We start from the raw sequence: 15,064 nt of genomic DNA on the forward strand, positions 1-15,064 counted from the left end.
TTGCATGTCAGTAATCACTTGTGTGCAATGGACCTCTGTACCCAGACAACAAATACCACTCTAGGCTCTAAGTGATCATTATCAGTGAATTTTAGAACTAGAGTAAAAGCGTGCTAAGGAGCAAAGCCATCACTAAATACTGAAATAACATAGGACTGTATGCACTGTCCATTATTTACATGATAAAAGAACGTATCAGAAGCAACACGTGGAGAGTAATCTCTCCAAGTTAACAGCTCAGCTCAAAGACAGAATATATACAAATTTTTCATTAGTTTCAAGATTATTAAAAAATGCTTCCCTCATGCTGCATTTACGAGGAACTCATAGCAAGGTATAACAATCAGCTTGCTGAGCATGCCATAACTCATTAGCCTTACTACTATGATAAACACACTTTAATTCATAGTGATTGAAAAAATTAAATCTGTATTTTATTAGGAGATTCAAAACTGAATGTCAAAGGGAAAACAATTATAAATACACTCTGGTTCTGGTTACTCCAAGCCACCTTTATGGGAACAAACTTCTATATCAGCCACATAATTGAGAGCAAAAACTTCGGGTTTTCTTAGACTCATCAGCTCAAGAACTCACAAATAATTAAGGCATGCGAATTTGAACAATTAACATAATTCCATTTTCCAGAGTCTTGTATTACTGCACAGTCTTCATTTTTTAGATTATTTGGTTCTCCAGCATTCAAGTTTCTGTAAGTTACAGCCCCTCCATTCAGATACATGAACCTGCCTTCAGTCTGTTCATCAGATATCCCCATCTAGGCCTGCTTTGAAGGTCTTACTAAGTCTTCTAAAGCTGTATTCTGAGCCTAATTCCTAGGAGAGGCAAGTGTACTTCCAGCTTTTGCACAAAGGGATTTTCCACTGTCAAAAGTATCTTCTTTTTCAGTTCAGACAAATATGTTTTTACCAATACTCTTGATGTTCTTTAAAATCAAAGCTAGAAACAAAAATGAACATAATTGTATTATACCAAAAATTGATTATTTATCCATATCACAATTGTACTTCAGAAGTAGCTAATACCAGCTATAAACAGACCATTTGTTGAAGTAGTAGGCAGAATCCAATAGAAGCCAAACCAAATAGACACCTGGAAATATCAAGCCCACAATTGAAGAAAACTGGAATTTCACAACGAACTGGATCACAAGTCTTGTTCTGATGTTTTTCATGGTATATGTAATATGGTATTACAGCTCTTGGATCAGGATCTGAAGGAATTCACGCTCAAATTGCAAGCAAGACAAAATAGTTTGCCAGGTTTCAATGCAAAAATCACAGATCAATTAAAATCATACAAAGGAACTGAGCTGCAGTTAGGAGATCTTCTATGCCTATCAGCTTTATCACATAAACCAAAGTTGAGGGACTGTAACAAAATCCAGGGTTTAAAAGCAACAGAGCAGACAGGGGAGTCATAGGGACAGCTTTAGCGAGCCTGGGAAACTGAGTATTTCTCCAGAAAATCTAAATTATCTTAGGAGCAGTAGGAATACATAGCTCACACGCTTGTCAGGCTTTCATGAAAAGCCAATGGAAAGTGAAGCTCTTGTTCATTTAGCAGATAAAACTACTAGCAGCAATTCTTTTGAAACACAGTTGCTGTCTTTAATGGGCAAGTTATTTTATCTTATTGTCTTTAACAGGTTTCTGGGATTAGTGTGAAGGGAGTCTACCACCATATAACAATGATACAAAAGCTGGACATATGCACAGTTAAATTTTCGCCTGATGTTGTGGGATGGTACCAGCACAATGCTCTTGGGGGCAGGGAACCCCCCGCTACGCTCCTGTGCCAGGTAAAACCTCCACAACGGTTACAGATGCCCTTTTCTAGGGTGCTGATACACGAGCACAGGAGGACAAAAGGGAGATGGCTGAAGAGATTACTGCTACCAGCTCTTCAGCCTCTCCGTGCTCTTCAATTTCGTGCCCCAATTTCAGGTTACTTTCAGGCCTTACACATAACTGTGGCTTCAAAGTTGTGCTTTCTCCAGGGAAGACACTCCCCCTTGGAAGGATGGCCAGCGTGGTGCGGAGCTATATGACTATTCTGCTGATGCTCGTGATGTGGTAAATTGCAGCCTATGTCATTTTGTCCCAAGTTAATTCAAGAATGATGATGGGCCTTGTGCTTTTCCTAATGCGGCATTTGTACCAGGACTAGTAGTACACTGATGAGACGTTCTTTGGAAGTTTTCACACGGTATCTCTTGAGAAATTACTTGCAGCCAGGCCCAGGCAGACAACATCCCAATCCACGTCTACTCATAGAAAATTATCTAGAACTGAGGCAGTAAGAGAAATGTAATGCAATGCTTAAAGCACAAGCACCTGGGGAACAGTAGCTGATCCCTCAGTCCATGTAACAAAGCCCCTGCCCTGTATGTTGGCAAAGTGATCCTTAAAGTTTGGCAGGTCAGTTCAGGAAGGACGTATTCAGTGAGACAGCATTTAATTAATGACGATCTCTCCTGAGCAACACAAGAGAAATTTGTAATATTTGTTCCAACCTACTGTTTTCAGTCCCTTCTCCAGCACAAGCATGTCCATCATTATACCAGGCCAAAAACAAAACTAATCAATGGTTGGACCTTACCTTTTTTATATCTATTTAGTTCAGCCTCCAAAACCTGTACTTTTGTTTCCAAAGCACTTACTTGTCTCTGCAGGTTACTACAACTAGGAGTTAAGGGTGTTATTTAGTAATTTATATTAAAATGGCCACACCACAACTGTCTCCGAGATGCTTAGCTCTCCTGTAACCTGATGCCATGTGAGAGAGCTATTTGGTTTCCAGAGCAGAAACCACAGGCCACATTGCAGATTTGTTCCGTGGGAATTTGTCCCACTGGGAGAGCCTTATCCCTGACTGGGATCAATACTTGGGTGGGCTTTAAATTCTCAGGGCTGCCAAAGTCATCTTCTATTCAGAGGGAAAAGCCCAGTTCTCAAAGGCGAAACACACATGTAAACATTTTTAAATTAATTCAAGTTGATGTAAAAAACCACATGAACAGGCAAAGAATGACAGAAAAAATGCTGTTTAGAATATGAGATAGAACATTTGTTATTTCACTCACAGACAACAATAAACTAGTGACTCATTCCAGACACGTTTTTTCCCCCCCAGTTATGTTGGTCAGCTCATCTCCTGTGGAACAGACGGTTTATCTTTCTGCTCCTCACACTTCTGGAAATCACACCTTTCCTCAAATGATGGTATAAGAATACTGGACATTAACACAAATATTTTTCTGAAAATATACTAAAAGGTTGAAAACCAGATTATAGAAACATGAGATATTTATTTCTTACTTCCATGTTCTCCTTTTTCTCCTTTCTCTCCTTGTGCTCCTAAATCTCCTTTTAGGAGACCCAGAAATCCTTCTCCTAGAAGGATTTATTTAAAATAAAATTGTTTAAATGTTTTCTAAGTTTTTCTCCCACTATGTTTTCTTAGTGCTTAGAGAGAGTACCAAACACTGACTCTTCCTCCCCCCCTCCCCCCCCCAAAAAAAGAAAAACATCTCAGGAAAATTGAATTGTTCCTGTGGAAAGCTTCATTTGCTAGGAAATGCATTACTTTGATGAAAAATTCTTCACTACGCCTACTTATGGCACTGAAAATCCAATGAAATAAATGCTGTCTCATGTTATTGCAGAGGTACACATGCTCTGAAACCAGAAAGCCAATATACTTCAGCTGTAATCCAATCACACATCACAGTATATGATCTAGAAAATGAGCTAAATCATAAGATTAAGGATACTTCTGAAGCAGTTTGTTGAAACAGATAGTGCTGGCTTTACTTATTTCCACCACGAAATTGCAGAGAGCATGCTGAGGGTATGCGGACCAGAAAATGTCTATATAGAATATCAATATACAGCACTGAAATTTTATGTCACAGTTCATATCAAATGGTGTTGATAATGATGGGAGTTTGCTTGGAGGTTGAAAAGCAATTATCTAATTCCAAGATGTGTAGTATACACATGATAACACAGACAGGATACGGTAAGAAAGTATACGATTCTATATGTACTTATTAAGTGTTTGGACAGAAACTGTGATTTGGCAACTTGAGAGAGCAGGTGACTTAGTTCTACCACATGACAGAAAGCACTTGCTGATCTGTTCGCAGCAGTGCATGAAAAAAGTTACCTAGCTGACAAATCATGCCTTGGGGGAATTTTGTTGTTGGAACTTAGTGAGTATGAAGCAATCAAGTTATGACCATCAGATTAGGTGCCAACCCTAGCAAGCATGATTTCTGGTTTTGAGAGCTGGCTGCTGGAAAGAAAAAGCAATAATCATTTAGTAGGGTATCATAGGAAACTAAGTGATTCAGAGTACAAATGGTACAATCAGATTAAAATCTCATTATGTCTCTGTTTTATGGGCTGCTGTGGAAATGTATTGTATTTTTTTGTTTATTAAAAGCCAAGTATTTAGAGTAGCCTTATAAATGCAGAGGGCATTTTCAGCTTCCTGAAACTGTGCGGAGCCTACAAAAGGTTAATGGGGCAGAAGAAAAGGAGAGAAGTAAAAAGACAAAATGAAGGAATGAAGGAGGCATGAAGCAAGACTAAAGGGATGATAAGGAGTGCCAAAAATACAATATTGCTAAATGGTCATAGCTCTGTACCTGGTTCTCCCTTTTCACCTTTGGGACCATCTCTTTCATCTCTGCCTGGTAAGCCATTGACTGCAGGAGCACTGCACTGAATTACTGGGCAGGAATAAATTTTCTCTTCAGGTTTATCTGTGTTAACTGAACTTATTACCATCAGCAGTGAAAGCCAAAGTACCAAGGCATTGAAAGACTTAAGAAGAGTCCTTGCTGAGTCCACAGATCTGTGACAAATCAAGCAGAGTAATTTCTTAAATTTCTCCATTTACATAATTTTAAAGGGTTGCCTATGAAAAAGTTGCCTACATTGCCTAGGAAATACACTCCCATCTTCAGCCAAAAGACCAAGAACAAGGGATAGTGTCTGAACCATTTCATCTAGCCTCTGATTGTATCTTTATGTATGGAAACCAGAAAAGAAACAACCAAACTTATAAGAATCTGAAAATCTCAAGGTGTAATGAAAATACCTAATATAGCAACAGTCATCAATCTCACCATTCTGCAAATCCATTTTGATGTTTTCTTCATTGTGCGTCTAAATTTAAAGCATTTCTCTCATGCCAAATGAGTCATACGGTATCCCAGTTTGGGATGAATCCTGAACTCTCCAGCTATTGTATTTCTGCTGGAACTCTTCTTTCCACAGTTATCAGGACTGCTGTATGTCTAAGCTTAAAGTGATTAAGCTGTTTCTCTTGATAGCATCTCCACTACTAGCAAACACCCATACCTTAAAGGGCAAAAAGCTTACATGCATTTAAGTAGTAATGATCTGATTGCCTCCCAATTTCTCCTGTCAGACCTTGTATATTAATAAGATACATTTCTTCCTCAGTATTACACCTCAGAGCTGAAGTCCTCTTGGATCCCAGATCTGCAGTACTTTGCTGCCCTCTCTGAGCAGAACAACAGTAACAGGCAGTAACATCATAAGGTAAAGCTCTGCATGATGTTCTGACAAGCTGCACCACAGTAATTATCCTTGATTTTAATATGAGGGTCAAATTTGAGGCACTCATGTCCCATGTATTCTGTGTTTAACAGAAAAGAAAAAAAATGAAACTACCACAAACATGTGCTGACAAACTTTTATAGTAAATAAGCCACATACTAAAGTCAATTGGCCTTATTTTCTCCCAGTTCTACCAGTTAAACTGAAAAACAAGCCTAAGGAAGCACCATTTGGTTGACAGATTGGGGTAAGGAGAGAAAATCAAATCCAGTGTGAATTTTGCTAGTCACCTCAATTATTTGTCTTTATTTTAAACTTCAGAAAAGGTTACCCACAGAGAGCATCTTCCCCTGTCATGTTTCATCTGATAAAGTACAATATGAAGTATAATCACTAGCATATTACTGTGAGAACATTATCCTTAGGATAAAAAGCAGAGTTTAAGAAGCACCACTTTTCAATATACTTCTTTGTGGTTCCTCCATTAGGCTCACGTTAAAATCTGGGCAATGGCACACACCAAAATAAAGTAAAGAAAGGTATTTAGGTAATTAGTATAACAAGGCTTGAATCCGGGTTTATATTTCTTATCCAGCTTCATGGACTCAAGCCAGTTCTTAACAGCCCTCTAAGGATTTGCTTCTGCTGAATTTTTATACTATGTTAATTATCCAGTACCAGGGAAGTTGAGATTGCTGCTGTCTCCCATGAAGGCAGCAAGCAAAGTTCAAAATAACGGAAGTTAGGAAGGACTTCATAATAAAAGAAAACTTGAAAACAAAACGTTAATCTCTCAGAGAAGTCCTCTCCCTACAGAGATTCAGCCTCACACAAACCTTTGTTGGTTTTGCCTGCCAGGAGCTAAGATCTATTTACTTCCAAAGTTTTCCAAGTTGACCACCCCAATCCTTTATTCTAGGAAAGACAAAGTGTCTGTTTACCTTTGGCAAATTGGTGGCAGGGTTTCCTAGCAATGAAGTCACTTCCCAAAGAGACTAATGATAATGTGCACCAACAATGGTTTAGATAAAAAAGCAAAATGTTCCAAATTTCTCACAAAAGTGGAATAAATCTTAGGGAGCTGAAATAGAAAAAAATAGGTTTTGCAATCCATAGTTATATTTAGAGAAAATGGAGAATCCCACATGGAGAATCACACTAAATGTGGATGTAGTGACAGTCCTCAGGTCCCAAGGCTTACACAGTTGCAGGCTTTCTCAGCAGAGAGATCAGAATTAGGCCTTGAGAGATGCCATGAAACTTACATTTAGGAGGTAGCTAGTTCTGGAGGTCCTATTTAAAGACATAGATCTCAAGTAATTCTTTTGTTCCTCCATAAAACATGCTTTAGGACACCATTCACCCAATGCAGGTAACAGCAGGGAAGGGATCCTGGAAGAGGCAGCAGGGAGTCCTTGTTCCAGACCTAGTCTTGGAAGTGACAGCTCTGAATCATCAGCCCAAAACCCGAGGATCTGACAGCACAGGACAGCCCTATTGAAGTCAAATACTAGGGAAACTGCTCCTCAAAAGCAGATATTACATTTATACAGAGAATACTCAAGGACAGAATGCTATTAAACTGACGGATTACATCCTGCTAACAGTCCTCCTCATCAGCTTGCCATGCTCCAGTAGGACAGCCTACAAAAGTCCTTTCTAGCCAGCATGTCTGCACCTGCAAGGGTTGCATGGCCTCAGTATGGTCAAATATTTATCACAGCAAAAGAGATCTTTACTTACCAACACCTTTACTTGATCAGCACACAGTGAAACTCTTATCGCACCACTGGCTTCCCTGACAGCCAGCACAACAGAATGTAGTAGACAAAAAATGGAACAGAAACCTGCTGGGTTTTTACCATAAGGATGAGCCTTCCAAGAGAAAAAAAAAAAAAAAATCCCTTACATTTCTACTAAAAGCTGTAATTTTGTGCTTTGTTTTGGGAAGAAGTTGCTTACTGGCTTATCTCTGTCTTGCACAATCCTAACGATTGCCTACCTCAATCTTACCACCCCTATTTACAGGTACTGCATATGACATTCTAGGAGTGAGCCCTTTGCACTTTGCCTGGCCTTGGACAGACATTAGCTGTGTTACAGTACAAAGGAACAACCAAAAAATTAGGCACTGAAAGTTTTGACTGTAAGGTTTTTCCCCTTTATTCAGTCAATGGGTTCTTTTTTGAATAACCTAGGAGAGGGAAGGATATTTGAGGCTTGCTTGACTGCAGTGACTTTCCTGCAATGTACTCTGAATTATCCCTGGAAAAAACTTGGCCAACTCCAACATACCCATATATGTTTAAAAATGGGATGTGGAATTTGGAAAAACAACATGGGGTGAAGGAATATATCTTTATACTTTCAAGTAAATCACTTAGTACTTGTCTTCCTGTAATGCTAGTGATGCAGTTAGTGATTAGAATAAACTTCTCAATAGAGCTTGCACTGTCCAGCTGGCTATGTGTGGACATGAAGAGTACAGTAGCAAGAACAGTATGTGGGATAATGCCACAGGTAGCTCTGCAAAATTGATAACAAAAGGTAATGCTGAGGAAGAGATGTCTTGGGAAATTCTGCTTGCAGAAAATTTCCTTACCCGGAGGAAGGTCTGTTAGACATCTGCAGCTGCAAAAACCAATTCAAACTCTACCCTTGCAGCAGTGTCAGGAGTGATTTTGTTCCCAACATCCCATTTCTGGGGCTGTTATTCTCTGATGCAGTGGCATCAGACAGAGATGTTGTAGGCTGTCAGGCTGCCTTTGTATCTTTCCTGTTCGGGAGCTAGAACAAATTTAGTCTCAGTAAAAATAAAATTAAAACACCAGTTCAGAGCAGTGCTATTTGTCAGCCATAATTTGATAAAAACATTGTAGGGCCAACATCATTAAACAGAGGTTTGGAATTAGAGATCTATTTTTTTAAATAGGAAGTTGAAATTTCCACACTGACCTTTGCTATTTTGGACAAGAGCCAAAGGTGGTATCTATATGCTGTCAACATATAGCATCCAGGGCTCATCCTGTAACCTTGTAACCCACAAAAATGTCTGGTTTGTTGAATGTCTGTTGAACTTCCCTGAAGGCTGCTTGCCTGCAAAAGCAGAAGTATGAAGCAGATAGGATTCTCCGCAATTTCCCCACCCCTAGGTTCTCGCCAGGTCAGGACACCATCTTGCTGAAACGTAGTTTGTCACACAGTAGAAATTTTATTCAGCTGTGGCAAATCCAGCATGTTTATATGCGGTATCCAAACCTACAGGACTATTGCAAATTCCTGCATCAGTGACAAATAAAAATCATACAGACAGGTGGCTTAGTATTCACAAATTATTAAAGCCTTTCTTCACTGGATTTGTAATTTCATTTTCTATCTCCTTATCTATACAGCCTTCCCTTCCTCCAGAATTATTTGGTTCTCCTGATTCCCAGTTTGAGTACTGAGTTCCTCACTATTTAGATCCTTGAATGTACCCTCTTTTCCACATGTCATTCATTTGGGGGAATGGTCTTATGTCTGGCTGCTCTTTGATACATGGTGCAGCTCTCTGCAGATTTCCTTGGAGAAGCAAGCAGCTCAGCACATGAGAACACTTGGCTTTTGAAGTTTCAAACTTGCCTTCGGAGCCATCAGTTTTGACTATTCTTCACCAGCAGCAACATCATATGGGAATAACAGAGGTGGGAACTATATCCAATTATTTTCATCACCACATAGCAGGGTGACAGCTTCTAGACACTTCCAAAAGAATATATGGCCAAAGCAGTGGATAGAAATGCACAGCTAGCTCATTGGTTCACTTTGATGTCAGAGCAACAGAGTGCTCTTATCCCCAAACCAGGAGTTTACAAAGTATTTCAAGCTTTTCATTGAGACAACTGGAGTCAGGATTAAAGACTTTTGAAGAACAAAACCCTAGGAATAACCTTGTTTCAGAACAACCTCAGACCACCATTCTTAATAGGTGCTCATACAGTGATTTTAATCAGATGTCTTAGATGTAAAATGGAAGCTGTCCTGTGCAGGATCTTTTTCTTCTGAATTAGTAGTGATTTATCCCTTGCCTGTGTAACCTACCATGCCTCCATACTTCTGCACAGTAAGAAGGATGGAGCAGAGCTGAAGCTCTTAATTTAATTCTTGTCACTTGTGAGCCTGCCACAGAGACTATGCAGATGAACAGTTGCTTCCAGTTTTGGGCTAGTACCCCGAGTCAACCCTCCTTAATGATAAAATATTTGGATGTCCTGTGTACCCTCTGTATATTAAGAGCAAAGTAAAAGTATCAACTGCTTGTGAGAGAGAAGGGAATTTATATAGCAGGACAGACTAGGAACAATGCCATAGTAATAACACAGATAAGTACAAACAGGAATAATACTGTAACTATTATTACAGATTCTCACCCTTTGTTCATGGTAGAAATTAGACAGCATATGCACCAGCATGTATAATACTCTGAGTTCATGTCTATGTATAAAAATAAAGACCTAAACAAGCAGATCCCAGCAAGTTTTCAGTGGACATTAATGAGAATCAGATATTCTTTAATTTATTTTTCTGTCCTGGACCAGAGAGCTGACAAACTAGGAACAAAGTGGAATTTTGTACTACCTTCCCCTCCTTCAGACTTCAAATGACTGCATATTAGTCTGGACCTAAGCTTATAAACCAAAAACTATTCCTGTTTCTTATTAAAAACAGACTTTGCAGAGGTGCTGAGTCTGTACTTTGGAGTTTGCAAGGCCAAGCATATTATTTTTACAGAAGCTGGATGAGAGTGCGACAGTTCTGAAGTCAGACCAGACCAAAAAAACCCAAACAACCTGCTTAACTCGGAGGAAGTTCTGTTTGAGATTCAGACAAAGTTTGCAATTCACACAGGATCCCTCGCTTGGGGTACTGACTACTAGGAACACACATACCGAGTTTCTCCTCCTCTTTTGAAAATTGCTGACTGAGCTTCCTGTCACTTGAGCTAAAAGAGATCTGAGCTCTAAGAGCATGAGATTCAGAAAGAACATCAAGATGCTATTCTTACCGTCCCTAGTCAGCTGTTCTGCTTTACCCACATTGTAAAAGTTTGACTATAAAGTCTTTACCTTCATAAAGATTCAAGGGAACTTACCTTATACATTTGTAATTTATCTGTGTATGGGCCATCCATCACTCAAGAAAAGTTTTTATCCAGCCACCAGGCTGCTTTTCACCCAGCTTTCTGTTTGACTTCTGCAAAGAACGCGTTGCTTAGTGCAACTGGAAAACTAAGCATGGTGTAAAATCATGACATATTTACACCTTTATATTGGAGAGCAGCTACAGTCTTGTCCCAATATCAGAAGAATTAGGGAGCTAGAGAGACAGAGGATTTCATAGTTTTTTTTTTTTTCTGGTCCAGCATACCCACATACAAAGATAAATTACAGTGCTTCATGATAAAACCACAGTTTATACCTTACATTCAGCTGAATCAAACAAAAAATATGCTGATGCTTACATGTGTGTATGGTGCCAAACTATTCGTTGCTATATTGCTCTGTGCAAGAAGCGGTTAAATCTTGCCATCAAAAAATAACAAAACAAAAAATAAATGCCATTCATAGTAAGTTCATAGCACGTAGTCTAACTCTTGGGCTAGTGGGGCCTATAGACTAATGGGGAATTTCTGCCCTTCATTCATCTTGGAGGAAGAGGAACCTTCTCACTCTTTTCCTTTGTGTTTCTTTCATCCACCGGAAATGAAACATGAACGGAATGATTCCCATATTTGCCTTTCTGTTTCTTAATGTTAATGATTCTAGAAAAGATTCAAAGTCATTAGTAGGGTCTTCGGGACCTGCATTTGCACAGCTGATCTAGAAGTACTTAATATGGGAAACAACAGATGCTAACCAGGCAAGTGAAAGCACTGCCAATAATGAATAAAGTGGCCTGTAAGTGACCTCTGGTGGACAATAAGAACAGCGTTAAATTTGTTTGCTTTGTATTTCTCAGGAGAGTAGTTTATCCATTTAACTAGCTTACATCCATTCAGTTGAATATTATCTAATATTATACAGTAATCAAAGACATTTTCCACTTGAAGCAAAAGTATTTCATGCAAAAAATTGGAAACTAATTGGAAACTTTAAAAGCCTCTGTAACAAGAGGGCTTCTTGACTGTTGCATATACACCATTAACACTATACCATTTACAAAATGAAGCTAAGGCAATCTTTCAGGTGATACAAAATTCACAAGCAATTTCAAAGGGAACAGAGTGGTCCTTTGAAGGTATGTCAGTCATTCCAAAAACTACCAGCATTTCCCAGGTTGGGTGAGGTGGTGGAATCTCTTGCTTCCAGCACATGCAGGCTGTTGATCACAGCCACTGTACTCAATCATAATAACTTTTATAGCTATGTACTACAATACAGAATATCCCCAAGGACCTTATCCTATTCCCAACTAAATATTTTTAAAGAGAATTGTAAACTTGGGAATTCATTTTGATCTCATGGCTCGAAGAGGCTTTCAACACGGCTTTGGCGCCCATGTTTGCAGAGTGCACATACAGTCTGAGAGACCACAAACTTTGTGCAGATCCCTGTAGGACCGCAAACTCCCTGTTGGTAATTAGACTTGTTTTTCCTTCCTACTGTTTCCTAATTTCCACCTGGAGCTAAAACTCCAATAGCTTCTTGCATGGGTCTAACAATAGACATGGGAGATGGTTCGCTGTACAGAAATAACATACTGAAATTGTTCCCAAGGAAAACCAGTCTGTCTTGGCAACAGTTGTCCTGGCAACTAAGTCTCCTCACAGAGGATGATGGCCACTGATCCGTGGAAACCAATCCGTGAGTCATTTTTCTCAGAGACCGGAGGGGCTAGGGAATAGAGCTGCAGAGCCCCCACTATTTGGCTTTCCCCCCTCACTCACACTGAGAGGGAACTCCCACCAGCCAAAGAGGTTAACTGAAATTCTGCCTCTTGAACATAGATCCAGGACATACTAATTACAAGGCAGACTAATAGGCTAATAGGCAGCATCCTCACAGACACCTTTTTTTTTTTTTTTTTTTTTTTTAGCTAGTCATGTTAAGGACTGGCTTAACTGTCCACCAGGAGAGGAAAATTGCACTGGAAAAATCACATCAGGAATATAAGTCAACACAGCTGTGACAGTACTAAGCAGAGCACAGATAAAAATGGTAGAGCATGTTTCTGTCTCAGTAGCTTTTCAGAAGACAGTGTGAAAGCTTTGAAGAGCTGTACAGCTTTTGATTTCATATCTTACGTGGAGAGCGACACAGGTGCTCATCAGGACTAGCACTGCTCCAGGAAGGCTGTGCTGCGCTTGTAACTGCACAGCCCCAGACCTGAGCCTAAGTAAAGCCTAAGGCTCATAACAAGGAGCTCATGCGGTGGTGTTTTGCATTAGACAGTGTTCCTATTTAGCACATGCTATATTAATTGCTGCTTCTTCCCCTGTACCACATGTGCCTAGCACTCATTGGTTGAAATGGCTAGAAATACAAAAGTAAAAATGCCTCTGTTTCAGCACCGTTTGCACACACATACCAGCTGTAAGAGCACAACATATGAAGCCTCATTTCCCAGCCAAAGCCTGCTGTTCCCTTTTTCCCTTACACTCCCACCTCTGAGAGGCCCCAGCACAGTTTGCCTCAATACCTCCTGGAAATGTCTGAAGTCTCCCACAAGGTGAACCTCACTTGGTCACAGCCACGGGGCTCTCATGCCAGGACAGGGGCTGTGGGGATGGCAACTCTCCTTCACGAGAGGACGAGCAGCCCTTTGGCTGCAGAGCTGCTGGTGGTGCCCATCCAGCCCGCAGACCTGAGCTGCCTTGAAATCCTGCTGCCCGGGCAAGGCAACGAAACAGAAAACAGCCATTTCATTTTCAAGGGCTTGTTATCCCTGAGCTGTCTCTCTTGAAGGATGTGTGTGACTGGAGACTCTCGGCGACTGAATAACAAGCAAGGGGTTGAGTCGTGAGCAGAAACTTAAGCTATCACAATTTGAAAAGGATCAGTTAGAAGAAACAAGAGAAGTACCTGAGTCCATCTCAGCTCCAAAGGGCCAGCATGAGGGTGAGCAGGGCTGCACCAGGACATCTGGGTCCAGAAACAGCAGCATTTCCAGCAGTTTCTCAGAAACTGATCTGAAAGAAACATTCCTGGAATATTTCTTATGGTTTATTCTACTTCTTTAATCTGAATGATGCCAATCTATGCGTACTATTATTTATCTAGTCATGAATATTTGGACCCATGCATTGTCATGCAGGAGGAATGCAAAAGAGTTTATTAGCTGGTAGCACAACCATTGCATGAATTAAAATTTGCACAAGAAGCAGAGAAATATTTTTCATTAGTTTACACTTCTCTTTCCATTACCTGCACAGTAAACTCAAACACAGTAAATTTTTCAGGAGGCTATTAGGCAGGTGGACTCCCAGAGACTTTCAAGGAGAGGAAAAAGGCACCTCAAGCAATAAATCATGCACCCTGAAAATTGCATAGTAAGTACTTGGAGATATGTAAAATCCCACTTCTAACCTAAACGAGTAAACAACTTGAAAAAATGAGCTCAGACATAAAAATTATGAACTGACTACAAATCAACTGCAAATATATTAAAGGCCTATATTTGTTCAAATACATTATTCATAAGAAATAATTTGAGCTGTAGTTGTATGCAATTTATGTTGCATAAACTTAAGCAAATACTTGTAACCAAAAGCTGATTTAAAGAATTAATGAGCAATCTCTAAATAAAATTCTATTACTAAATAAATTCCTCCCTGATTTGCAAAGCCATATGCTTCCTTTAGCATATATTCCAATACTCCTACTAACAGCTGAGCCCCGTAATGTTGGGATAGCGACAAACAGTTTAGGTCTGATCAAGCTCTTGTTAAACAGGACTGGTGTGAGTTAAGGGGGGAGAAACCATTGTTTTAGAAATGTTCTTAAAGTGTTTAAGGTTCAACAGTAACACAAGCCAATCGTATGTTTATGCTAAACAGCTACATTTCTTCTCTAGGATCAGTATTTTCAGAATTTTTAGTAAACAAATGAAGAGAAGGGGGAATGCACTTTTTCACCTCTACTAAAGCACTTCCATTGTCCATTACTGCACTCCTTTGGACATCAAATTTAGCAATGACCATCTCAGGCTAAGATGTACTGCAATATAATGTGGTACATCTGCACAGTTTGAATTGATGTACCGTACTTGGCAGTGCTATCGCACTTTTTAGTAACTATAAGCAATTGGGAAATTCAGATTCCACATGCCTTTTAGACAGCTGTCTCAAAAACTTTTTCTACATGCTCTGCCAGAACTGTGTCATTTTCAGTAACAAAAAAATCTTTCACTGAGAAAATAGTTAAGCATTATTACCAGTCGGATGGATGTGCAAACAGCAAGTACAACCTCAG

At 39.7% G+C, this 15,064-nt stretch overlaps 1 protein-coding gene across 1 annotated transcript; it reads right to left on the bottom strand.

Moving 5' to 3' along the window:
* Window positions 1-580: 580 nt before the first annotated feature.
* MBL (mannose-binding lectin) lies at window positions 581-4,859 on the bottom strand. Its single transcript, XM_009468170.2, is given in 5 exon segments — window positions 581-960; window positions 2,623-2,705; window positions 2,752-2,758; window positions 3,342-3,416; window positions 4,676-4,859. Coding segments are annotated over 5 exon segments (687 nt in total). The 5' UTR covers window positions 4,818-4,859.
* Between the last annotated feature and the right edge of the window lie 10,205 nt (window positions 4,860-15,064).

The sequence above is a fragment of the Nipponia nippon genome, unplaced genomic scaffold (genome assembly GCF_047370975.1).
Source record: "Nipponia nippon isolate SJK-2023a ecotype South Korea unplaced genomic scaffold, ASM4737097v1 scaffold_3, whole genome shotgun sequence".
NCBI classification, from domain to species: Eukaryota; Metazoa; Chordata; class Aves; order Pelecaniformes; family Threskiornithidae; genus Nipponia; species Nipponia nippon.